This window comes from Lampris incognitus, chromosome 5 (genome assembly GCF_029633865.1).
Source record: "Lampris incognitus isolate fLamInc1 chromosome 5, fLamInc1.hap2, whole genome shotgun sequence".
In the NCBI taxonomy this organism is placed as follows: domain Eukaryota; kingdom Metazoa; phylum Chordata; class Actinopteri; order Lampriformes; family Lampridae; genus Lampris; species Lampris incognitus.
Genome location: NC_079215.1, coordinates 61,148,135 through 61,172,502, shown reverse-complemented (window position 1 = coordinate 61,172,502; position 24,368 = coordinate 61,148,135). Strand labels below are relative to the sequence as shown.

The following is a 24,368-nucleotide window of genomic DNA, read 5'->3' as shown; positions in this document are numbered from 1 at the left end:
TTCTCGCTAATTGCCTTTGTGCCAAATCTAAAATCTACCTAATTGAAAACTGGAATACCTGACACAACAGCTTAATCAAATTAACCACCTGGCAGAATAGAAAACTAGCAATACTGGAGATCGCTAAAGAATGGATTGAGAACTACTAGTATAGAGAGTCCTGTCAAAACTGTCAGTCGGCTTAGCGAGCAGTGAGTTTGCACAACCAGTGTATTGTACATGAGTGTGAGGGCAGTGACTGAGTAAACATACAAAACCATTAGATAAACCTTTAAAATGTAACTTCAGGTAATAATAAACAGACTGCAAATCCAAAATATTAGCACAGCTTAGTGTGCTACAGGCATCCAAACATTTTTCTAAATTTCTCCATCTTGAAAAGATTGGTATTCAAGGAGGGGTATTCACAGTTTATTTATCAAATATTGGTCCTGCCTGCTCTGCCCAGCCCCTGCCTTCAGTTGTTGGTCTGTTTCCAGGGAACACCGCTTGGCTTTCTGCTTCCCAGTTTGGTCAAGGTCCCCTCCCCTGTGAGCTCTTGCCGTGGACCCAATGTTTCCTGTCTGCTCCTCACTCTGCCAGCTCCTCATCTTGCCTGGCATTAAAAGACTTGTTTTACTGAAACCCTGCCTTGAGTCTGTCTGTGTTGGCATATTGGGTTCAGTCTTGCAGCCCCAGTTAACGGTACGATTTGGCCAGTATGGACGCAGCCACCACAGACGGGCCCCAGCAAGCGCTCGCCAATCAGGACATACTACTCGGGTAGCATGACAAGACCCTGAGACCAGTTATGGACCAAATCAGTGCCGTTGTGCAGTCCCTCATTGACCTCCAAAGCAATGTGGCTGCCCTGAACTTCCCTGTAGCGTCCAGTTCCACACCCCTGTCTCGCAAACCATCTATCCCCGCTCCTGAGCGATATGATGGTGATCTCAGGGGTTTGCCAAGCCTTTCTGTTGCTGTGTTCTCTAGTTTTGGAACAACAACCTCATACGTATGCATGCCAGTGAGAGAGAGCAAAAATCATTTACGTGATTGGGTTGCTCCGAGGTCCCAAGTTTGCCTGGGCAACTGCAGTGTGGGAGAGGCAAACCACTGTCTGCGCCATGTATGCCAGCTTCACTCTGGAGATGAGGAAGTTTTTGATCATCCAGTTCAAGGTAAGGATGCGACAAGGCAGCTCATGTCTCTCCGGCAGGGTAACTGTAGTGTGGCCAAAATTGAATTCCGGGCTCTCGTCGTGGAGAGAAGCTGGATCCATGAGTCTCTCCAGGAGACGTTTTAACATGGGCTTAAAGAAAACATCAAGGATGAGTCGTGTCCCGGGAGGAGCCTAGTGGGCTCAATGAACTCATTGCTTTAGCCATCCGAATCGATAACCACCTTCAGGGGCACCGAAGGGAGAAGACCATTCCTGTCCTCCTCCATCTCTCCGGCTACCACCAGGAAAAGATCAATTTTCATATCATTGACAGCCCCCATTTCCCGTAGTTCTTGGGCACCCGTGCTTGAAACTCCACAACCCATACTTCAACTGGATCATGGGTAGAGTTAATGCATGGAGTTAATTTTGCCATCGTAACTGTTTGCACTCAGCCTCTGCTCCAACTCTCCCCAGTTTGCAGTATCTTCCTGAGCCACCAGACCTCTCCACAGTTCCTTCAGTATATCATGATCTATCCTCAGTTTTTAGCTAACACCAGGCCCTGTCTCTACCTCCCTGCCGGCCCTATAACTGTGCCATAGACTTGGAACCTGGAGCGCCTATGCTCAGCAGCTGGCTTTACAACCTCTCCTGGCCGGAACAAGAGGCCATGGAAACATACATTTGTGACTCCCTGGCTGGAGAGATATATGCCCCTCTTCTTCTCCAGTGGATGCAGGGTTTTTCTTTGTAAGTAAGAAAGATGGCCCACTTAGACCATGCATTGACTTTCACAGCCTTAATCAGATTACCGTTAAGAACAAATATCCGTTGCCACTAATCAGCTCTGCTTTTTTCTCCCTCCACGGTGCCGTGGTGTTTTCTTTCTAAGTTGGATCTCCGCAATGCCTACTACCTTGTGTGCATGCGAGAGGGGGATGAATGAAAAATGGTATTTAACACACTTCTCCGACACTTTAAGTACCTAATTATGCCATTCGGCCTGATGAATGCACCTGCTGTGTTCCAAGTCCTGATAAAGTCGGAGGGTAAAGTTGCAGTGTCATCGGTGCAGGCCAACCTACAATGCTGCTGGCGCATCTGGAATCAGGCCCGCGCTGCCCTGCTCCATGTCTCCACCCAGTCCCAGGTTAACCGTCACCGCACCCCAGCTCCTGCGTATGTCCCTGATCAAGAGGTGTGGCTTTCCACCAAGGACCTGCTGCTGAAGGTGGAATCCAAGAAGCTCTCTCACCACTTCGTTGGTCCTTTCCCAGTGGCAGTACGGCTCAAACTCCCAGCCTCCCTTCAGGTGCACCCCATGTTCCATGTCTCCCATCTGAAGCCCGTCTTCTCCAGTCCCTTGTTCCCCCCAGCAGTGACTCCTCCATGCATGGGATGGCAACCCAGTATATCCCATCCGGTGGCTTCTGGACGTACTCCATCGGGGCCACCCTGTAGTACCTGGTGAATTGGGAGGGATATGGTCCTGAGGAATGCTGCTGGGTCCCTCAAAATCACATCCTGGACCTTCCGCTCATCCAAGCTTTCCATGAGCTCCATCCTAACAACCCCGTGGGGGGGGGGGGTGACAAGCCTGTGGGGGGGGGTGACAAGCCTGGCCAGGACTCACCCTCTTTGACCCAGTCTCCCTAATTGTCTCCCTTATCTTGGCTACTCCCCCTGCCCTAGTTTCGCTGTCTCCTGTTTGTGTGTGTATGTGTCTTCAGGATTGGAGGCAGGTGTGGCAAGCAGAGCAGAGGTACACCACCTGCATCTCATTTACAGCAATCAACCCTACCCCTTATGTACCCAGCCTTGCCACATCCACCTTGTCAGACCGTAGTGCCTGCGCAGTTCAGCCTACACTTCTGGCCTTTATGTTGCGACATTGCCTGTTTCCTCATCTAGACCCGGCTCCCCATGTTTCCCACAGTCCTGCCTGCTCTGCCCAGCCCCTGTCTCCGGTCGTTAGTCTGTCTGTGTCGGCATATTGGGTTCAGCCTTGCAGCCCCGGTTAACATGAATTGGTTTTGTTTTTCTGGAATCTCTGAAAGTGCTGTTGTTGTTGGCTTTGGGCAAGAAATTCAACTTTTAAATGGAAAATAGATTGTCTTGACTAAAACTTATCAATGTCATGTGACTAGTGGAAAGGTCACATGACCAGACCAGCTTACTACCTGCTTGGTAGAGGCTAGTTCCCATCGATGCAGAGAACGGTCAACTGAGCATGCGCAAGTACTCGTTGCCTCCGTTGTTTGGGTAGGTTAAGGTTAGGGTTAAAGTTAACAAATCAGACGCAGAGTAGGGGTGGGTCTTCCTAGAATCCTAGCGCCTGGATGCTACGCAGGGCGTGTGGAGGCATGGTAGAGGCCTTTCGCGCATGCTCAGTTGACCGTTCTCTACTCCATTTCCGTTCTCTGCATCGATGGGAACTAGCCTCTACCCTTCCTGCTTGCGCCTCAGGAAGAAGATGTCTTCCTCAGACTTCTACAAAAGGAAGTAAGTGAAACACCTTAATTAACAGAACTATAATATTTGGTACATATATTCTTTAAAGGCTGTACTACTGAAATATATTGAGAATTGTACTCCTGCATATATATTTTGGTCGTAAGAGGTGTAAGTTTGTTAATGGTCCCAACTGTGACCGCAGCCCAGTATCACGCCAAAACATGTAATTCACCCGCCGGTCCAACGTGTCAATGTCACGGTTTGCCTCGCTCAGGCATGAAAAGTACACGCGTATATGACGGTGCAATGCCAGCAGGGGGCGATGATTAGCACAATGCCAGCAACTCCCCACGGAGGAAAAGAAGCATGCAGCATTTTCCAAAATCCCTCCCCATCAGGTATACGTGGCTGCTATATTTTTTTAATATGTTTTCTGTTGCTTATGAGTGTTGTCATGTTAGTTACATTTCATTTGGCGGTAGAGAGTCGACCCCTAACCCTAATCATCGCCCCCTGCTGGCACTGCACCTTCAGACACGCGTGTACTTTTCACGCCTGAGCGAGGCAAACCGTGACCCTGACACGTTGGACCGGCGGGTGTATTACAGGTAGACTATGAATGGCGATGCAGAGGTGAACTCTCTGGAGGATGAGACAGATGTCCATGACAACTAATTGGTGTTCCCCACCTCCCACTCCTGCAGTCAATCCATCTGATAGATGACTCAAAGGCCAACAGCGACCCTTCCTACAAAGTACAGCCCATCTTCAGTGCACTGAATGAGTCTTACAAAACGATGCCATAGTCAAAGTGGTTATCGGTTGACGAAATTATGATAGTTATTGTGGCAGGCATGTTGCAAGCAATTCATCAGGGGCAAAACAATCCGGTTTGAATATAAATTGTGGAGCCTAGCACCCTTTGCTGCATGGCATCCCCTCTCTTTCTACTATCACTATCCAATGAAAGCAGAAAATTCCACAAAAAAAAATCCTGACAGACTCGTTGGACTATAATGACATAAATTTAGTGTTCAATACGAAGCCCCGTTGTCTCCTGCTGTAATCATCAGAAGTAAGCTAATTTACAATTTCAGACTGTAGTAGCCTATTTCAATGTTAATGTTTATTCGGGTTTTGGTTTACTGTTTATTGCTCCAAAGGGGTGTGGTTAGCGCGGTCGCCTCACAGCAAGAAGGTCCTGGGTTCGAGCCCCGGGGTAGTCCAACCTTGGGGTCGCCCGAGGTCGTCCACTGTGTGGAGTTTGCATGTTCTCCCCGTGTCTGCGTGGGTTTCCTCCAGATGTTCCGGTTTCCTCCCACAGTCCAAAGACATGTAGGTCAGGTGAATTGGCCATACTACATTGTCCCTAGGTATGAATGTCTGGGTGTATCGGCCCTGTGTGATGGCCTGGTGGCCTGTCCAGGGTGTCTCCCTGCTTGCCGACCAATGACTGCTGAGACAGGCTCCAGTATCCCCGCGACCCTGAGAGCAGGATAAGCGGTATGGATAATGGATGACACCTTTTATTTTACTTTTACAGTGTTGGATTGTACGTGGTGTCTAGTTTCCATGTCCTGGCTTCTGTTGGTCATAAATCAATGAGCCACCCTCACATGAGCTTGCCAACGGCAGTTTTTGTGTTATTGTAAGTTGAAACGTGTTACGTGAACAATAGTAATAGTTATGAAGTAAATTCTAACCATGTCTCATTCTTCTGTGTTGCATATGTTGCTGTTATGATTTTAAATGTGTAAATCGGTCTAACTGAACAGTTTGTATGAATTCTGACTACGCCGTTTTCCACCGGTCACTATTGTGACCGAGTATAAAACCTAATATTTCACTAACTTAACCAACAAATAATCAAAAAGGGCATCAAGTTTGTGTGTTGGGAAGGTCAAAGGAGTAAAATGCATGTACTCAAATTGCAAAGAAACATTTGGGAATAAACCGGTTAATTTCCTCAAAGCTTCATATTTTGTACAATAAGCCATTAGCACATCCAGTGTGAGTTTTTCTAGTTCTGTGTTTTTTCTGTATTTTGTTAAACATCAGTTTGTGACGTGTCTAAATAGACCCAATCAGAGACACAGAAGTAAGCGAGAACACATTCCTGAAATGGCCAAGTGCCACGGATAACGTAGAGTCGAGTCTTTTGTGGGCACTGGTTTTTGTACAGAGTTACTGTGACGTTACTGCACTGTGACACTTACTATGACTACTGGGGAAAAGGCACGGTGGTCACGGTCTCATCAGGTAAGAGAAACTCTTATTTCTGATAACACACACACATCTTCATTTCTTCAACATAACACATTTTAGGGTAGAAGCAAGTTTGGAATTTGTGGTGTTTTTCTGTTGGGATTAAGTAGAGATGAAATGAAACGACTGCACCTATATAATCTGGCGGTCACATGTTGCTACTGTAAAACAGTAGTTTTACTGCTCATTTACAATCTCACTTATCAGCAGTTGCAAAATGTTCCGTGCTGTTATAGTTGCCGGTCTACGGCACTACCGATGTGGATACTAGGTAGTGATAATGCCGGTAACGGTAGTTCTGGTTGGCCGTGTGAAATGAATTGTGTAATGATGATAGCTGGGTGTTAACTACTCACTAGTAACCGTTTCATCAGGTAAGACTTTTAACATCATGCACAGTTTGAAACCCACACTGATTATTTGCTCAGGATTTAGATTTCTCTACTTTGTGTTTGAGCGGCCAGAGGCAGTTTGGTTGTGTTGAGTTGGCAAATGTCAGGTTCAGATTTCTGCCGTTGCAACGTAATGTGTTTAAAATGTTAATTAAGTGTAAAGATACGCAGCACAGTGCTGTCATTATTATCACTATTATCGTTATAGAATAGCTTACTTAGGAAAGTACGAACTAGCAAGCGTTTTTCTTTTTTTTCTCACTTAAGTTTTTAAAAAGATATGAACAGAACAGTAAAATATACAAACAGATAGAAATAATAATGAAAAATAACAGTAAATAGTTGTCTGGAAATATTTCAATATTCAAACAAATATTTTAATTAGGCATTAATTTAGTCGGTGTCATTTCTCATATAAATGTTCTATTTTTCACAGTTCTTTTTAAATATATTCTAGCAAGCGTTTTGCAGTGATAAATATTCCGCTTTTATATCTAATTGCTGGTAAAATCAAAGCAAAAGGTATTTTCTGTGTATTTGCTACCAGACAGCCTTCACCAAAGCCGAGCTTATCCAGGGGAAACTTCAGTTTAAAAAGCAGAATGCAGTGTTTCAGCTGTGTAAAATGTGGAAATTAAAATGGGTTGTGTGATGTGCAGTATAAGCTACAGCAATGCCTAAGCCAATATTTGACGGTGTCACAGATTCCTCTCTGGTTTTCCAAAGCCTGAGTTAACCAACACTTTTTATGTAGTTTGAGGAACGTTCAGGGGACTTTGTTGAGTACATAAATGGTAAAAAATATTACTTTCAATATACTGCTTACTGATGTGAAACTAGCACGACCTTTGTTATCACAGGGAGGTTGTTGTGCCCCTGTTCTAGTCGAGCAACACTAGAATGTGTGTGACTTCCTGCAGGAGGACTTGTCAGTAAGAGAGACATGTAATGTGTGTATTGCTGTTGTAAGGACGGTTTGTCTCTCCTCTGTCAGCCACACCAAAGGCCCCTACTGTGTTTCCTCTGGAGCAATGTGGCCCCGAGACCGGAGACACCGTGACTCTCGGCTGCCTCGCCACCGACTTTACACCCGCCTCACTGGGCTTCAGATGCACCAACGCCGAGGGAGTTGCCCTGACTGATGTACTTCAGTACCCCGCTGTTGAGAAAAACAGGGCTTACTTTGGAGTCAGTCGGGTCCGCGTGCAGCGAGACTACTGGGACGCCAGGAAAGTTGTCAACTGTGTTGTTGAGCATTCAGCAGGACAAAAACAATGCCGCCTTCAGAAGAAAGGTGAGTTACTTGTAGATGATGAAAAACTCAAACACTTTTTTAATCCAACATGTGAGTTGGTTTAAATTACATTTATTAGATCAGTACTTCGCGTATAATGAAGAAATTTCTGTTAAGTATTTTTTACAATTATCTTTTCCTTACAGAAATGTTTAATTGTCTTCTATATTTCTAAACAGAAATGATTTCTAATGCAAAAGTGTATGTGCAGAAAAAATTCATAGATATATTGGATTTGACAAAATATAAGAAAAAAATGTAACAAACAGAATATCTTATGTCATCCAGCTGTTTTTTTAAGTGACCAAAGTAAAAACAAGGTTCAGTATTGAAATCAATAACTGATTTAGGTGTCTTAGAAATATCTGCAAAGTTACAAAGCTATGTTGTTGTAAGAAAGATTGGAACAGGAACAAAGGAAACACAAAGAACCTCATGATAGTTGTAATTCCATGTTATTCAAGTTGTACTGCGTCAGTGGCAGGTTGCAGCAAGTTGTACTGTGTAGTGGCAGGTTGCAGCAAGTTGTACTGTGTCAGTGGCAGGTTGCAGCAAGTTGTACTGCGTCAGTGGCAGGTTGCAGCAAGTTGTACTGTGTAGTGGCAGGTTGCAGCAAGTTGTACTGTGTCAGTGACAGGTTGCAGCAAGTTGTACTGCGTCAGTGGCAGCTTGTGGCAAGTTGTACTGCGTCAGTGGCAGCTTGCGGCAAGTTTTACTGCGTCAGTGGCAGCTTGCGGCAAGTTTTACTGCGTCAGTGGCAGCTTGCGGCAAGTTGTACTGCATCAGTGGCAGTTTGCGGCACGTTGTACTGCGTCAGTGGCAGGTTGCGGCAAGTTGTACTGCAACAGTGGCAGGTTGCGGCAAGTTGTACTGCGTCAGTGGCAGGTTGCGGCAAGTTGTACTGCGTCAGTGGCAGGTTGCGGCAAGTTGTACTGCGTCAGTGGCAGGTTGCGGCAAGTTGTACTGCGTCAGTGGCAGTTTGCGGCACGTTGTACTGCGTCAGTGGCAGGTTGCGGCACGTTGTACTGCGTCAGTGGCAGGTTGCGGCAAGTTGTACTGCGTCGGTGGCAGGTTGCGGCAAGTTGTACTGCATCCGTAGCAGGTTGCGGCAAGTTGTACTACATCAGTGGCATGTTGCGGCAAGTTGTACTGCAACAGTAGCAGGTTGCGGCAAGTTGTACTGCAACAGTGGCAGGTTGCGGCAAGTTGTACTGCGTCAGTGGCAGGTTGCGGCAAGTTGTACTGCGTCAGTGGCAGGTTGCGGCAAGTTGTGCTGCGTCAGTGGCAGGTTGCAGCGAGTTGTACTACATCAGTGGCGGGGTTGCGGCAAGTTGTACTGTGTCAGTGGCAGGTTGCGGCAAGTTGTACTACATCGGTAGCCGGGTGCGGCAAGTTGTACTGCGACAGTGACAGGTTGCGGCAAGTTGTACTGCGTCAGTGGCAGGTTGCGGCAAGCTGTACTGCGTCAGTGGCAGCTTGCGGCAAGTTGTATTGTGACAATGGCAAGTTGCACTGCGACAGTGACAAGTTGCAGCAAGTTGTACTGCATCAGTGGCAAGTTGTCCTGCGACAGTGACAAGTTGCAGCAAGTTGTACTGCGACAGTGGCAAGTTGCAGCAAGTTGTACTGCGACAGCGGCAAGTTGCAGCAAGTTGTACTGCATCAGTAGCAAGTTGTACTGCGACAGTGGCAGGTTGCAGCAAGTTGTACTGTATCAGTAGTAAGTTGTACTGCGACAGTGACAAGTTGCAGCAAGTTGTACTGCGTCGGTGGCAGGTTGCGGCAAGTTGTACTGCGACAGTGGCAGGTTGCGGCAAGCTGAACATTGCTGGAAAGGAAAGGCTTAAGCTTGCCCATGCAAACTGAGATACTGGCTCGTATTTTTTCCTCTCTTTCCATCCTAACGTAGGCCATCTGCACTTAACATATGCACCGTGTAGTAATATGTCTGCTTCCTTCCATCTACTTGCATAATCCTTTGGTTTTCTTATTGTTGTCTTCCTGCACTTTGTTTCACCAACAATCACAGTTCAAAATCCTGTTTAGTACAGCTGCCATGGCATGGAAATCTTCTTACCGCAGTATTAGAGGAGAGTAATATTGCAGGTTTAATAATATTACAAGTCGTGGGGGGGTCAGTGCAGCCGTTCCAGACTCGCGTTTACACCAACACGTACAACGAATGTACAACACATACATCAACAAGTGTCAAACTCCCTCTTTAAGAAATGTTAATAGGCAGAAGATAGCTATCGAATGTCAACAACAAGCAGGCTTAACCTAAATACTTATTTACCCGCTCATTTATAATCTGTTCACATGGGGCTTTTAATTTTTGGGGAGGCCCAGTAATTTCTTATAATTGCAGAGATAATTTGTGATTTGGAGTTGTGTTACCTGCCCCCTGCTTGACCCCATTCAAAAGGGGATTATCAGGCTAACTGATGGACTTTCTGGTCATAATTCGACAAGCGTGTTCATGGCATGCGCAACTCAAATACACCACAAAATGCTGAATATTTAACAGGTCTACCACAAGAAGTCAGTCAGTTGGTATCAAACTTGCAAATCGTAAAAACAAATTAGTACGTCAGTTGCATCGCATTGCCTAAAAAGTAAAGCCATGTTTACTGGGGGAGTGTGTGATTTAAGTCAAGCAAGTATTTGGAGCCACTTGGCAAGCCAGTTCTCCAGCAGGCTAAAGTAGTCCAGTTGAAATGCACCACACAATAATGTAAAAGCATGTGGTACAGTTAGTTGTTAGGCTGAATTTGACTTGTTACTTGTTTTTTTTCCTCCTCACAGATGTGCATTTAGTTGTGGTTTCTATTTGGTTTGTCTGTTGTAGTTTCAGAGGAAGTTGAGCCTCTTAGTGTTAACTGAATGAGGGACACTGAGAGGACAAAGAGAGCAGATTGTGCACAATGTTGGGCAGCGAAGCTCTCAGAGAATATGGGAAAGGCTGCTAGGATGGTGATGAGGTTGTTGTTGCAGGCCGACTGTTTAGTCAAGGGCAGGTTTCCAGCTGTGTGGGACTCTGTCAGTGTTAGCTTGTATGTACAGCCAATGGATATGCAGAAGCATGTACTGAAGCCCCACCCCCTTATTGATTTTGTATATGTTGTAAATTTTAAAAAAATCCACATTTACACTCTAGTGACAACCAAACATGTTGGGGGGGGGGGGGTGACCAGTTTAAGCTCTTACTAACACGGCATAAAAAGTTAATGAATATAGTTTTAGTCTCTTACTCTCCACTTTAGCACATGTATTGCCCTTAGCTTCTGCATATATATCATTCTCTGCTTCTGCATACATATATCTGTGTATGTTTGTTTTTCAGTCGAGTTTCATCAGTTGCCAACTCTTAACGTGTTGATCTCTCCTGAGATGAAGAATGAGAGATCAGCTTCCTTCTCCTGCTTTGCCACTGATTTTTCACCAAATGCTCATGAAATCAAATGGCTCAGAGACGATGAGGAAATCCGTGACAAAATCTCTGAGATCCAGACCTCCTTTGAGCCCAAACGTAATGAGAATGGGACTTTGTACAGTGTCGTAAACTATCTCCAGGTTGATAAAAGTGCTTGGACGGAAGCCAAGATTACATGTGTGTTTAAGCAAAAAGAAGAAAATGTCAACAAATCTGTGCCCTATAATACCACACCGGGTGAGTAAACCTATGGAAAGCAGAAATGATCATAATTGCAATTCTAATGATTTCCCAGCTGTAACAGTTCAGTCTTGCTTAACCACTCTTCTCTCTACAGGTTCCACCACATGTACTGACCCATGTGTATATGTTGACATTGAGATCTTGCCCCTCAGTTTGGAAGACCTGTTTCTGAACAAAAAAGCAAAACTTGTGTGTGAAGTGCTGGAAAAACAAGGATCCGTTGAGTCTGTTGAGTGGCAGGACAAAGATGGGAAACCTTTAAACAAGGACAGTCATAAGAGCAGCCGAGGACCCCACAACCTATACAGAATTGAAGTGGATGTCCTGTTTGAGGAGTGGAGCGAGGGGATGGAATATTATTGTGTTGTTGAACACAAAGACTTATTTAAACCTGTAAGGGAGCGTTTTCAAAGGGACAAAGGTGAGAATGTTTTTGGTTACAGTACATGAAAGACTAACAATGTATTGTGCTGTCATTTAGTGCATGTTTTACATATAATATATTTTAATATTAAATGTCAAATATGTTAACATATCTATAAAATATACACAAGATTGCTTATGGCAGGAAACAGGCTTGTGCTGTCTGTCTCATAAAGAATTTACTTGAATCACTGGATTATTTATATATACACACACACACATATATATATGTTTGTGTGAAGCATTCTCAGTTCTGGCACTAAGTTGTGATTGTTCTCTCATGCTTGCAGGAGAAACGATTAAGCGTCCATCTGTTTTTCTGCTGAGTCCAGTAGAACAAACTAGTAATGACGTGGTGATCCTGACTTGCTATGTGAAAGATTTCTACCCCAAGGAGCTTGTAGTGTCTTGGCTTGTTGATGACGTGGCAGCAGATCCAGCTACCTATACATTCAATACCACAAATCTTTTAGAAAACAGCGGATTCTACTCTGTATATAGTGAGCTTACGTTGAGCTTGGACCTTTGGAAGAAAAATGACAAGGTGTTCAGCTGCGTTGTCTACCACGAGTCTATGATGAAAACAACAGGAGTCATTATTAGGTCCTTTGTACAAAACACCAATGAAAAACCCAACCTGGTTAACGTCAGCCTTAACATCCCTCAAATTTGCAAGGCCGAGTAGATGTGATGTTGTGTCCATGTGTGTTTTGCTATGTGTGTGTTTTGTTTGTTGCCTGTGATATGACATGCTGTTTGTCTTTAAATGCAGAACTAAAATCAAAATAAAAAAGATTTACTTCAGGACTGTTTTGATGTATGTTCAATTCAGTTTGTATCCTCATTTCAATATTTTTGCAATGCCATATGTTTAGTTAACATACAAGTTGAAGAAAGTACACATCAGATGGAGGTATCAGCATACCAGCAGCTTAAAGTATAGTGACCAGTAGGCCATAGACATGTTTATATGCAAAATTAAATGCTCTAAAATGAAGCGTCTGATACTCATCACTGACCATAAAAATGAAAAATCCCCCAAACAGCCTAACAAGTAAAGCCTAAATGACACTAATCTTAACAACTACATGACTAGATGACTAATAATAACTTATTAGTTGTTGTTTTCTGTTGTTATGGTGCATTTATTTGTACTGTATTGTCTTGTCTCATGTGCCTGTGTTACCTCTGTTGGTTTCAGCCTGTCAAAATAGATATCTTTTCAAGAACTAAATCACTTAGCCTGGGCTCCCAATACATCACTGTGTTTTAAGGACTCACAATAGTACTCCACAAGCCAAGCCACATGCATGCCATTATCTTTTCTTTTTCTTTTTCTTTTGTAAAGAAGGGTCTTTCTAGAGCAAGTCAGGAATCACTGTTTTTGCCAACATCTCCATTTTATTATACAAATATGTATTGTGGACTTAGGACTAAGGTCAAACGTATTGTTCAGTTAGTAATCCATAATACACAACTGGAGAGCTGGGAATGAAAAGACGTAAGGCAGTCTGGTCACTGCCTCTTGCACACCTGAGTATTAGTTTCAAATACAGTCAAGTCCAAAGAATAAGCACACAAGAAGCACACAAAACCCTTACACCATGTGCACTCGTTAAAGCTGCAGAATAAACCATGTTCTTTGTAAGGCAACAGAATCAGTGTGAATGAGAAGACAGCTTCTGGGTATATTTTCTGCGAGTGTACAAAGGGCACCAGGAACAGCTATCAAGTAATAATATTGGGTCGTGTAAGGATGTGTAGTCTCTATATGGTGGCTATTGTATGAAATCTTAATTTATTTGAAATTCAGTGGAGGACAAAGGTAAAACTGCCAATGTAACACCACGTTAATCTCTTCATGCAGAATTTATTTTTCTGACAGACAACCAGTGGGGTCACACCACAGAGACGGAGCAAGATAGCACCGGGAAAACAGCCATTACCTTCATCATCCTCTTCCTCATCACTCTGTTCTATAGCGTCGGAACCACTGCCATCAAGGTAGTGAGCCTCCATTACAAAACATTAAGGATGAAATAGTTTCTGAGACAGCATGGTTTGATAAGTTAGAGTTCAATATCTGGCATTGGTATATCATGCAACTTGGATTTAGCATATTTCCCGGACTATAAGTCGCTGTTCTTTTACTCGTCTGGCTGCTCCTGCGATATATATTCCAAAGCCATTTCATTCATTCATTATCCAAGCCGCTTGTCCCAACTGGGGTGGCGGGGATGCTGGAGCCTATCCCAGCAGTCATTGGGCGGTAGGCGGGGAGACACCCTGGACAGGCCGCCAGTCCATCACAAGGTCCTATCCCAGCAGTCATAAAAAGAGTCGTATTGTTAATTAGATTAACAATGAGGCGACACAATAACTCAGACGGATAGCACGCTGATTCAGCTTGACTGTCTTTTTACTGAAGGTCTTCTTCTGTGGTGTTACATGTCATTCAACAGGTACGTTACAGCAGCAGCGCCACCACAGGCTAAGCCTAGTTACTACACATCACATCTCCCTCTTTCAAGCAGAACACCTGAACATGTAACCGAAGCAAATAAACCTCAGTCCTGTAACACCACAGATGCAGGAGGTCGAGTCTTCTTGTAGGTTACAGTAGTCCCCCTCTCCCGGAAGCGCGCCCTCGCGCTTAGTTTTTCCCGCGCGCTCTGAAGAGACTTATGAGGATCTGCACACTTCCGGACACCACAGCTGCCACCAATGTAACCGAGCATATCTTCCGCCCGCTGCGGGATTCGAACCAGCGTTGTACTGCACCACGAGGCGGAATCGCTAACCGCTCGACCAAAGGGGCCAATCACAGCGCGTGTTGCAAAGATCAAAGGATGGCCAGACTCTCTCTATACACACGGCGCTGTCCTGGTCGCTGCACTAGCGCCTCCTCTGGTCGGTCGGGGTGGCTGTTCAGGGGGAGGGGGAACTGGGGGGAATAGCTTGAGCCTCCCACGCTCTACGTCCCCCTGGTGAAACTCCTCACTGTCAGGTGAAAAGAAGCGGCTGGTGACTCCACATGTATCAGAGGAGGCATGTGGTAGTCTGCAGCCCTCCCCGCATCAGCAGAGGGGGGGGGGAGCAGAGACCGGGACGGCTCGGAAGAGAGGGGTAATTGGCCGGATACAACTGGGGAGAAAAGGGGGGAAATCACAAAAGAGAAAAAAGGAAGGAATAAATGCAGTGGGAGCAGGATTAAGAAAACAGTGCCGTGCAGGGGTCTACACCCCGAGTATACATAGACACCGAAGAGACTTGTTGTTTCCTCACAACATGTTTTTCTCTCTGAGTGAGACTTATACTGCGATTCCCTTGTGGTCCGGGAGATGTGGTAATGCAACACAATCCTGTACAACTACACACAACAACAGGGTTTGAATAAGGTTAAATTAAACAAAGAGAAACGATCAAGAATGAAAACACACAAAGCTGTTGTCCTGTGGCAGTGAGGAAAAGAAGAAGGATGATGTTATAAAAGATGGCTGAGACACAACACATGTCATTACTAGAGACACAACATAGTGAATCTTCTTCTGTTTCTGAGTCAGTATTTCTCTTCTTTTTCCTTTCCAGATTAAATGAAAACGTGGAAAAGGTGACGAGTGATTGCTTTAAAAAGTAATGTTTCACATGTTGGTTCTTTGTCTACTCATTTGTTCAGAATGTAAGTGTTCACAACCGTCATTTCTCTCATTCACTATGTCGGCTTTGTATTCTCATTGAAAATAATAAATATGTAACTGAAGAAAATGATTTAGGGAACTGGTACTTTTTCTCTCCTACTTCTTCGAGTAGGTTCTCATTTGGGTCCTGTTGGCTTTTAAATGATCAGATCTAATTTAATATCTGCCTCTCATATTGGTGCTGGTTCTGCCTTTGAAACGTGTTTAACTGCAGCTTGTTTGCTTTGAAATGTGTATTTTACTTTGCACCGCCCCGCAGCTGGACTTACCAGACCATGTCCAGCTCCATATTCAAATGGACCGTTACTGCGGTGTGGTGGTAAAAACAGGCCAGAGAACTCAGTCAAGCAGCACAACAGAGAGAGAAGCCCACATGTAAATACTTCTGAGATATTTAGAGTTACAGTTTAGTTCCCTATCTGGCAGAGCCAAACTTCACACCTGCTGTTGGCGACGCACCGCTGCTCTGTTCAGTCTTTCACTTCTGTTTTTCGGGAGCTTTTTTTGGTACCAGCATGTTATCCAACGCTTCCGCCTGCTTCCTGCCTGTTTCGCTCAGCCCTGCCCTGCTCTAGCTTTTGTGCAACAGCCATCCAGCTCCACCCGAAACTAAGCTCCTGCCACTGTGACAGTACATCTGCGCCCTCTAGCCTGGGTAACAAGACAACAGACTTAGTACTGACGGTAGAGTTGGTGACATGTACACACGTCACAACAGGTATGTGTATCTCCAGCGGCTCTGAAAAAGGGCCCGAGCCATCAAACATTCACGTTGAACACACTAGATGAAAAGAAACGCTTATCTTATACATACTTCCTGTGTCTCAGTGCAGCGGGTTGTCCATCCGACCGTCACCATGTCCCCTGACTGGAGGTGGGTCTCTGGGGCTGCAGAAGTGAGCCTTGTGTGCACCTACAGCGGTTACTACCCAGACGACCTAGAGGTGCAGTGGCAAATAGACAGCCGTGCTGTCGACATCGTTCCGGTCCAAAAGAAGTTTCAAGCTGGGAAAAAGGAGGAAAAAACGTTCAGCCTAAGCAGCCAGATTGAGTTGGACCGGAAAAACTGGACAAATGGCTCAAATGTCACGTGCAAGTCCAAACACCACGACGCCGAGTTGAGCAAATCAATCAGTATTTGTGCAAGTAAGTGCGGCTACTTCTCAGTGACGATGCAGCAGTGTCGTTGCTCCATCACTCCTCTCAACATACGCCTTTCACACTACAACTCCTTTAAAATGTACATTTAGGGGCGTCAGCAGAACACAACTGATGACAAAAGTCTAAACATTCAGAGAGAAGATGTTGAGCTTGGCAGATGCATGTTTGATTGATGAAGTTAAAGATAAGAAGTTACAAGAAGTAACATCCAGGATGTTTGGTCTGACTTGATCAATGCTCTCAAGTTAAATTAACTTGATTTTTGACTCGTTTGACCAGCAAATGATTTGAACGATAATCATGAGAGATGTTGCCACTGGATATAAAGATTTAAAGATATGATATGGCTGTTATGGAGTCAGATAAACACGACTTCGCTAAACAAGTGATCTTTTGGCAGTTTACCCTTCCTCCCCTCCTTGCATTCACCTGGAGACCCCCAGCTTCAAAACAGTGATGATGGCAAAGCCTGAGGTGACGGCTACGTGTGTGGTTGAGACTGTCTATGATGCCAAGGTGACCTGGCATGTCGATGGGGAAGAAATCTCAGCCACAAGAATCGTGCCGAACCGGACCGGCAGCAAGACCTATTTCAGCAGCAACCTGACTGTTTCCACAGACAAGTGGATGACGTACAGTCGCGTGACATGTAGGGCTGAACACCCCTGCTCCCCTCCAGCTGAAAAGACGGTGGATATAAGTAAGTCACCTGTACCAAATGATGTTCATGTGATATTTGATACAACTGAACTCTGCAGCAACCCCTGTGTTTGTTTCAAAGGGCTTACAGCGGACAGGGCCCCGTCGGTGCTGATCAGAAGATCTCTGCCACACTTGCTTCATGGAGACGATGCCGTGCTGGAGTGTGATGTCAGACAACTCTCCTCTAGCGACCTCTACGTCACCTTTCAGGCCAACGGAAGTGACATATCTGAAAAACAATTTGTTGATCTTTCCAAAGCCACAGGCCTCACTTCAACCACTCTCCAGTTCTCAGTTCCAAAAACCCACCAGGGAAAAGACAACACGTTCACCTGCAAAGTGAACCAAGGCTTCGTCAACAGCTCGGTATCAGACTCAACCGGACGGATTTTTGGTAGGTGACCAGCTGAACTTCTGTTGTCAGTTGTGTTTAGTCTGTTGGTGTCCAATGTCTCTTTGTCAAACTCTTTCAATAGTAATTTATGACTTTGTGTGGGGACATTTAGGTGACCTGTCAATGGAGCTTCTTCTGGTCCCCAGTAAAGACTCAGGACAACAGAAACTCTTGTGCATTGGCTGGGGTTTCAGTCCCCAAATCAAATGGCTTTCTGGGTCTCAGGACAGATCGGCATCAACTAAAGACATCTTATTAGGTGAAGACGGTCGTGTGGCAGTAATCAGTCATCTCAGTGTGCCTCAAAACGAGTGGACAAAAGCAGTGGTCTTTACTTGTGAAGTCTCTGACAAGGTTTTAAATAAAACTGTCCGCGATGAAATGGGCTTCTGTTCAGGTAAAGTGAAACAAAAAGGGAAGTAAAAACCTACACTAACTGTAGAATAACAGTCACTACCCCGAAGTAAATATGAAAATATAGTGTTTATAATTCCACTTATAACTGTACATTCAGAATATTTCTAAATGTATTTTCATGATCAATAAGAGTTCCACGATGAGTCATCCAGTATTAAGGAGCTGTATTTTATATATCATTTGGTCTTTATTTAATGATATGCCAGTCAGACATGTACATCATAGTCTTGTTCACTTTGACAAGGAACTTTTTTTTAATTTTATTTTCAATAACAGCAGCATCATCTCGGAAAGCTGGTGTCTTCATTCAGGGTCCAGCTCTCCAGGAACTGCAGACGGATGAACAGTTGGCTTTCACCTGTCTTCTGGTTGGTCAAAATCTTGAAGATTTCTCCATCACTTGGAAAGTTGGTGGAAATAAGTCTCAGAGGGCATTGACTGAACCACGGCTGAGTCACGACAATGGGACGGAGACCATTCGTAGCTTCCTGAATGTATCAGCAAAGGCTTGGCTCACATATACACAAGTATCCTGTGAGGGGAAGCACCTATGCTCCACACAGGGTTACGAGACGCACATAAGCAGAAGTAGAGGTATCCTTACCAACACAAGCATACAGTTGACCTGCAGCCTCAGGCCCCGGTCACACCAGAAACTGGCAGTGCAAAAGAATGTTGCGTGCTCCTGTGGGAACAAACTTGCTGACCAAAAAACACTCAGCACAGTGAAATGAATGGAACATGGTGAGACCATCCAGTCTTGCTTCACAACCAACTGCAAACCACGCTGCATTTCTCTTGTGTAGTAATTTATCTTCTGGCAGAGCACAATAGTTAAAACTGGATGATTTAACGCTAGTGAAACAGGGAGCTTCCTCCATTTTGGATCCTCACTAGCCACTGCCCCATCAGATGCCAACGCAGTCCAAGCAGTTCTGCTACTGGTTGACAGTGTGAATTTGCATGTCAGAGTTCCCCAAAGCTGAACTCTACGTGACGTCATCGAGAAATTTACTTTGCTACCGGATGCAAATCCACTGATAGCAACAGTTTCATTCAGAGTAGTTGGTTTTGGCGGGAAACATCCCTGTCGTAAATGCTGGTGTGACCAGGGCCTTAATATTGCAGGACAAACGGGTGGCATCAATAATCAACCCTGCATTAATACCTCACCATTATCTAAACTGTCGCTTGTGCTCCCATAAATGAAATGATGGAAATGAAAAGAGCAAAATACTCTGCTCATTGTTGTCTTCCTTTTTCCTTTCAAAAGATCCTAAGCCGCCATTTGTGAAGATAACAAGGCTGAATGACACGGACCTGCCGGGCTCAAACATGGAAACGCTCATTTGCCTTGTGACTGGATTTTCCCCCTCTGGCATCTTAGTGTTTTGGGAGAAGGACGGCTTGAGGCTGCCAGTATCACAATATACTATCAGCCCTGTCTGGAAATACACAGACAGCAACACCTTCTCACTGAACAGCAGACTGAACATATCCCGGCGGTCCGAGAGGGACCAGGAAGCTGCATATTCCTGTGTAGTAAAACACGAGTCATATGAGGAACTATTCAAAAGCACAGTACAACCTGTGTTTGGTAAGCAGCAAATAATAATATTTAGTAGAAGGAAGCATTAGCACTTGTAATGTACAGTTGTCTAAAAGAATAGTTGGGTTTCCAGGGTTTCTATTGTGTATCCTACTTAGACAAAGTCAGACAACTCGTGGGTGTATGTGTGGCTGTGCTTGCAGGGTGAAGGTAGGTTGACAGGGAGTCTGGCCTCGCTGAGCTCAGCTGCTGCAGGTCTACCGGGATCCTCTTAAAAGAAGGGAAACACACTTTCTCTGAAACCGAGTGTTCATACTTGTTACTCGCTAGCCTGCCATTCACCATTTCTCTTCATTCTACGAATGGTCCAAGTAGATATCCATCATCTGAGCTAAGCTAGGCTAAACTCACCGTTCAACGTACCTTCAAACTACACGCAGATATAACAGGGCCTCCGGGTGGCATGGCGGTCTATTCCATTGCCTACCAACATGGGGATTGCCGGTTCGAATCCCCGTGTTACCTCCGGCTTGGTCGGGCGTCCCTATAGACACAATGGGCCGTGTTTGTAGGTGGGAAGCCGGATGTGGGTATGTGTCCTGGTCGCTGCACTAGCGCCTCCTCTGGTCGGCCAGGGCGCCTGTCAAGGCGGAAGGGGGAACTGGGGGGATTAGCTGATCCTCCCACGCGCTACCTCCCCCTGGTGAAACTCCTCACTGTCAGGTGAAATGAAGCGGCTGGTGACTCCACATGTATCGGAGGCGGCATGTGGTAGTCTGCAGCCCTCCCCGGATCGGCAGAGGGGGTGGAGCAGCGACCTGGACAGCTGCACAGTGCCGATTCCGGTTTCTACTGCAGTGGTCATACTAGTTTCCTGTTTGTTGGCGCGTGCTATTGACAGTGGCATATTTTCCGCGATGCCTGCAAGATTTGCCGTGGATCAATGTCAACGACATGCACACAACTGTCGACAAACCTTCACCTGCACCTCCCAGCAAACAGGTGAAAAGGTTCAAGTTGTACATATCAAGTTACGGCCACCATTATGAGGACGAGCAGACGAGCAGACGGACGGGATTGTGGACGTAACTGGATATGTACAACTTGAACCTTTCCACCCGTTTGCTGGCAGGTGCAGGTGAAGGTTTATTGACTCAGACATCAGGTTTAAAAGGCGTTCCCGGAGCAGCCGGAAGGTTTCATTTCACTGGGCTGAACATACTTTCTCATGGGTGTCATACATAGTTGATCTTAATTCTCTATATTCAAAGAACATTTATAAAAGTGACACGTGTTCCCCAGCTCCAGTGACACCGAGTCCACCTTCAGTCACCCTCCTCCATGGTCCTGGCGAGCTTGTGTGTCTGGCAAATGGTTTCAGGCCTGCACCGGTGAACATCAGCTGGTTCCTTGATGAGACTACAGAGTTGTGGAGCTACAACACCAGTGAGCCACACAGAGGACCACAGGGGGACTTCAGCGTCCAGAGCCGACTCCGCCTGCCCCCTGTTGACTGGCCACTCGGGGCAGTCTACACTTGCAGGGTGACACATGTTACCCTGACACTGGCCTTAAATTTCACCAAACCAAGTAAGTAAACGACTCATTAACACGTCACACGAGAAGATGAAACGGTTCTCCCACAAAATATCAAAGCTCGACCAGAAAGATGTCTCGTGCACTGGCGCCACGTGGTCCCTGTAGCCCGCGGCCGTAAGCCACGGTAGTTTGAACTCTTCTTGCTCTGAGTTGAAAGGGGGAGATGTGGGTTTCTGCACTGTGGGGTAGTAGGGCCTCATAAAACCCATTTTACTTTTTTCTCCATTCCGTTTTATTTTTTCCCAGTTTCGGGATTTCCGGTTTTCTTTTTTCCTGGATTCTCTCTTTTCTTCTTTGTTTAACTGTATAGATTTAATCATTTAATCACTGCCACTTGTCCCATGTCCCCTCGGGGGTGAAGAAAGTAGTGCTGGTTCTGATTAACTGTCTAAATTTAAGTTTTTACTTATTTTACCAGTTTCTTACAAGATATCGTTGTATAATAAATGTAAACAAGACAATAAAAACAATCATAAAATTTTAAAATGCTTCCAAAAAGGGCTTCAAATCTTAGAGACTGGGTGGACTTAACACAGTCGACCTGATAAAGGACAAACTCAGTATTCTATAAAATAATGAGCTCTCTAACGGGACGATGGGCTCAGCACTACTGTAACAACACCACATCTTGCACCACAGGACTTCACCATGGACAGGAGTGGGACTTGCAGCGGTCACTTGCTGCCTTCTCCTTCTGTCGTCGCCTCTTGTTCTGCTGCTTAGTGGCTTCTGGACTTCACCGGCACACCAGCACACAACTGCTTGGACAAGGACAGATCATTGTAATGATCACGTGACCATACTGGGCCTGTCCCATTACCCGCACCTAAGTTACCAGGGTTCCTAGTAAGCTAGGCCCTACTTGACTTGCATTTTCCTGTCTGTGGTAAGACGGCAAGTGTGGACCAAGGCTGTGCAGAACTTGTGAAACAAAGTCGCACACTGAGGTGTTGTTGTCACCACGTCACTCACGCTACAGCTAAACACTTGTTTTAGCCACCGGCAAGCTGTGGGCTGCTGACTTCAAGATTATTCAGTGACATCTGCTCTCAACTTTAACACACTTACTGACTCACGAGGCGTCTGGGTAGTGTAGTGGTCTATTCTGTTGCCTACCAACACGGGGCATCCCTACAGACACAATTGGCCGTGTCTGCGGGTGGGAAGCTGGATGTGGGTGTGTGTCCTGGTCGCTACACTAGCGCCTCCTGTGGTTGGTCTGCTCGGGGGGGGGGTGACTGGCGGGAATAGTGTGATCTTCCCACGTGCTACGTCCCCCTGGTGAAACTCCTCACTGTCAGGTGAAAAGAAGCGGCTGGGGACTCCACATGTATCGGAGGAGGCATGTGGTAGTCTGCAGCCCTCCCCGCATCAGCAGAAGGTCGGAGCAGCAAGCGGGACGGCTCGGAAGGCTGAGTTTGTTACCTCAGCCTCATTCTTTTGATTAGTCATCAAATATTCAACAATGAGGTGTAGTAAATGTGTAATAAGCTGTGCTAAGATGATAACAGGTGTTAAAAAGATAGCCTACATTAAAAACACTTCTTGTCCGTCGTTTCGGCAGCCATTGTTCCTCCAACACCGGCAGCAACATGGCGGCTACACGTGACTCTGGACACTGTTCTGGAGCGGTATCAGCATCAGGGTGCACCCAGTGTCGGTCACGTGGACTGTAGGCTGAACGCTTTTCAGATGTAGGACACACTTGGACCACATGGAAAGGTGCACTTATGACCACAGAGTTTCAGGGGTTCTGCATTTTACTCCAGACCCTCTACACACCGAGACCCCGTCTGCAAGCTCTGCAGAATGTCCAGGCCTCTGACGGGCGATGTCGTCCACTTTATACACATGGACTACGTACATACACCAGTGTGCTGCATGACAGATGACTTGCATTGTGAGAGCATGTTACCCCTGCAAGGGGTAAAATGTCCCTTCAGAAACATCTGGGCAGGGGTTTTATGTCTGTGGTGCAGTCATTTCATTGAAGATGGTCTTTAATTCAGCAAACATCTACTGTTACAGAACTTCTAGACCATGTGTACGTTGACCAGAACCAGCATGATGTTGTTATTCAAGATGTGGAGGAAGAAGACTGGTACATGGCCTTCACTTTCCTCCTGCTCTTCTTCATTTCCCTTCTCTATGGAGTGACAGTCACCCTCATAAAGGTGAGCATATGAGCAGCGGCTCTGAAGGGCTTTGGCAGCATTTTGTGTCACTAGTATGATTTACCTCTGTTAACATGAATACATGCTGGTTATATGCAGGTAAACTATTTATCCATATTCATTATGGTCTAAAACGTAAGACAACACCCATCCTGATGTGTTTCCAGCCTGCTGGAACTTTCTGGTATCACAGCAGTTACACATGCTGTTCAGTTTTGTGCCAGAACCAAGATGAAATCAGAATAAGACAAACAAGATGTTGATATGGTGTCTTATGATATCTGAAGCGTGTGTGACTTCAAAAAATGTTATTTTTAGTTAATTTCTGCACATATCTTACAAAAGACCATTTACATTTTTCCTTTCAGACTAAATGACATCCCAAGACAGATCCAACGGATTCCTGTCTATGGCCGGAAATGTGGATTTTTGTTTCTTTCCTTTTTAACGGGCAGATATATACGTATATATAAAGTTTACCCATTCTCTTAATGTTTGTTCATGTAAGCTGATTTCAGTAATTCCATCTTGTACAGTCGAACCCGCTTCAGTGGAGAACAGCCTGACAACTCGAGGGTTGTTTACATCTTTATGCCAGAACAACAACGGCTCAGTCCAGACCCCTCCGGTCTCTCCGGACCTGTCTTTCAATACTACTCAGCTTGATTTAGTGACGTGGACACCAAGTGGTCAGCACCGCTTCCACCCAGCCAGAGGGCCCCTGTGTATCCCAGCCCATCTGTGTGGAGATCCACGTGCTCCCTGTGTGTGCACGGGGTTGTGTTACACATGCTCTCCTCCCGCTGCACAAAGGTGTGTATTTTAGATGAAGTGGAAACTCTTAATTGTGTGCGTGATTGTGCGTGTGTGGACCCTGTGAGTGACAATGGACGTGTCCGTTGTTCCTCTCTGACTTCCACCCTCAGCCAGAACCCCGAATAAGGTCAAGACAGTGACTGGACAGTGGATGGATGAATGGACGCATGGATGGAGTATAACAAATTATGTCATCTCATTAGTTTTTCA

At 45.5% G+C, this 24,368-nt stretch overlaps 1 protein-coding gene across 1 annotated transcript in view; it reads left to right on the top strand.

Moving 5' to 3' along the window:
• LOC130113247 (immunoglobulin mu heavy chain-like) overlaps positions 1 to 23,940 on the top strand; it is a 124,929-nt gene extending 100,989 nt beyond the window's left edge. Inside the window, exons 5-15 of the mRNA XM_056280815.1 lie at positions 5,815 to 5,857; positions 7,250 to 7,549; positions 16,175 to 16,492; positions 16,908 to 17,207; positions 17,289 to 17,603; positions 17,716 to 18,000; positions 18,291 to 18,614; positions 19,294 to 19,617; positions 20,872 to 21,159; positions 23,197 to 23,342; positions 23,879 to 23,940. Coding sequence (XP_056136790.1) covers positions 5,815 to 5,857; positions 7,250 to 7,549; positions 16,175 to 16,492; positions 16,908 to 17,207; positions 17,289 to 17,603; positions 17,716 to 18,000; positions 18,291 to 18,614; positions 19,294 to 19,617; positions 20,872 to 21,159; positions 23,197 to 23,342; positions 23,879 to 23,908 — 2,673 coding nt within the window. The 3' untranslated portion in view covers positions 23,909 to 23,940. The remainder of the gene's footprint in view (positions 1 to 5,814; positions 5,858 to 7,249; positions 7,550 to 16,174; positions 16,493 to 16,907; positions 17,208 to 17,288; positions 17,604 to 17,715; positions 18,001 to 18,290; positions 18,615 to 19,293; positions 19,618 to 20,871; positions 21,160 to 23,196; positions 23,343 to 23,878) is intronic.
• The last annotated feature ends 428 nt before the right edge of the window (positions 23,941 to 24,368 follow it).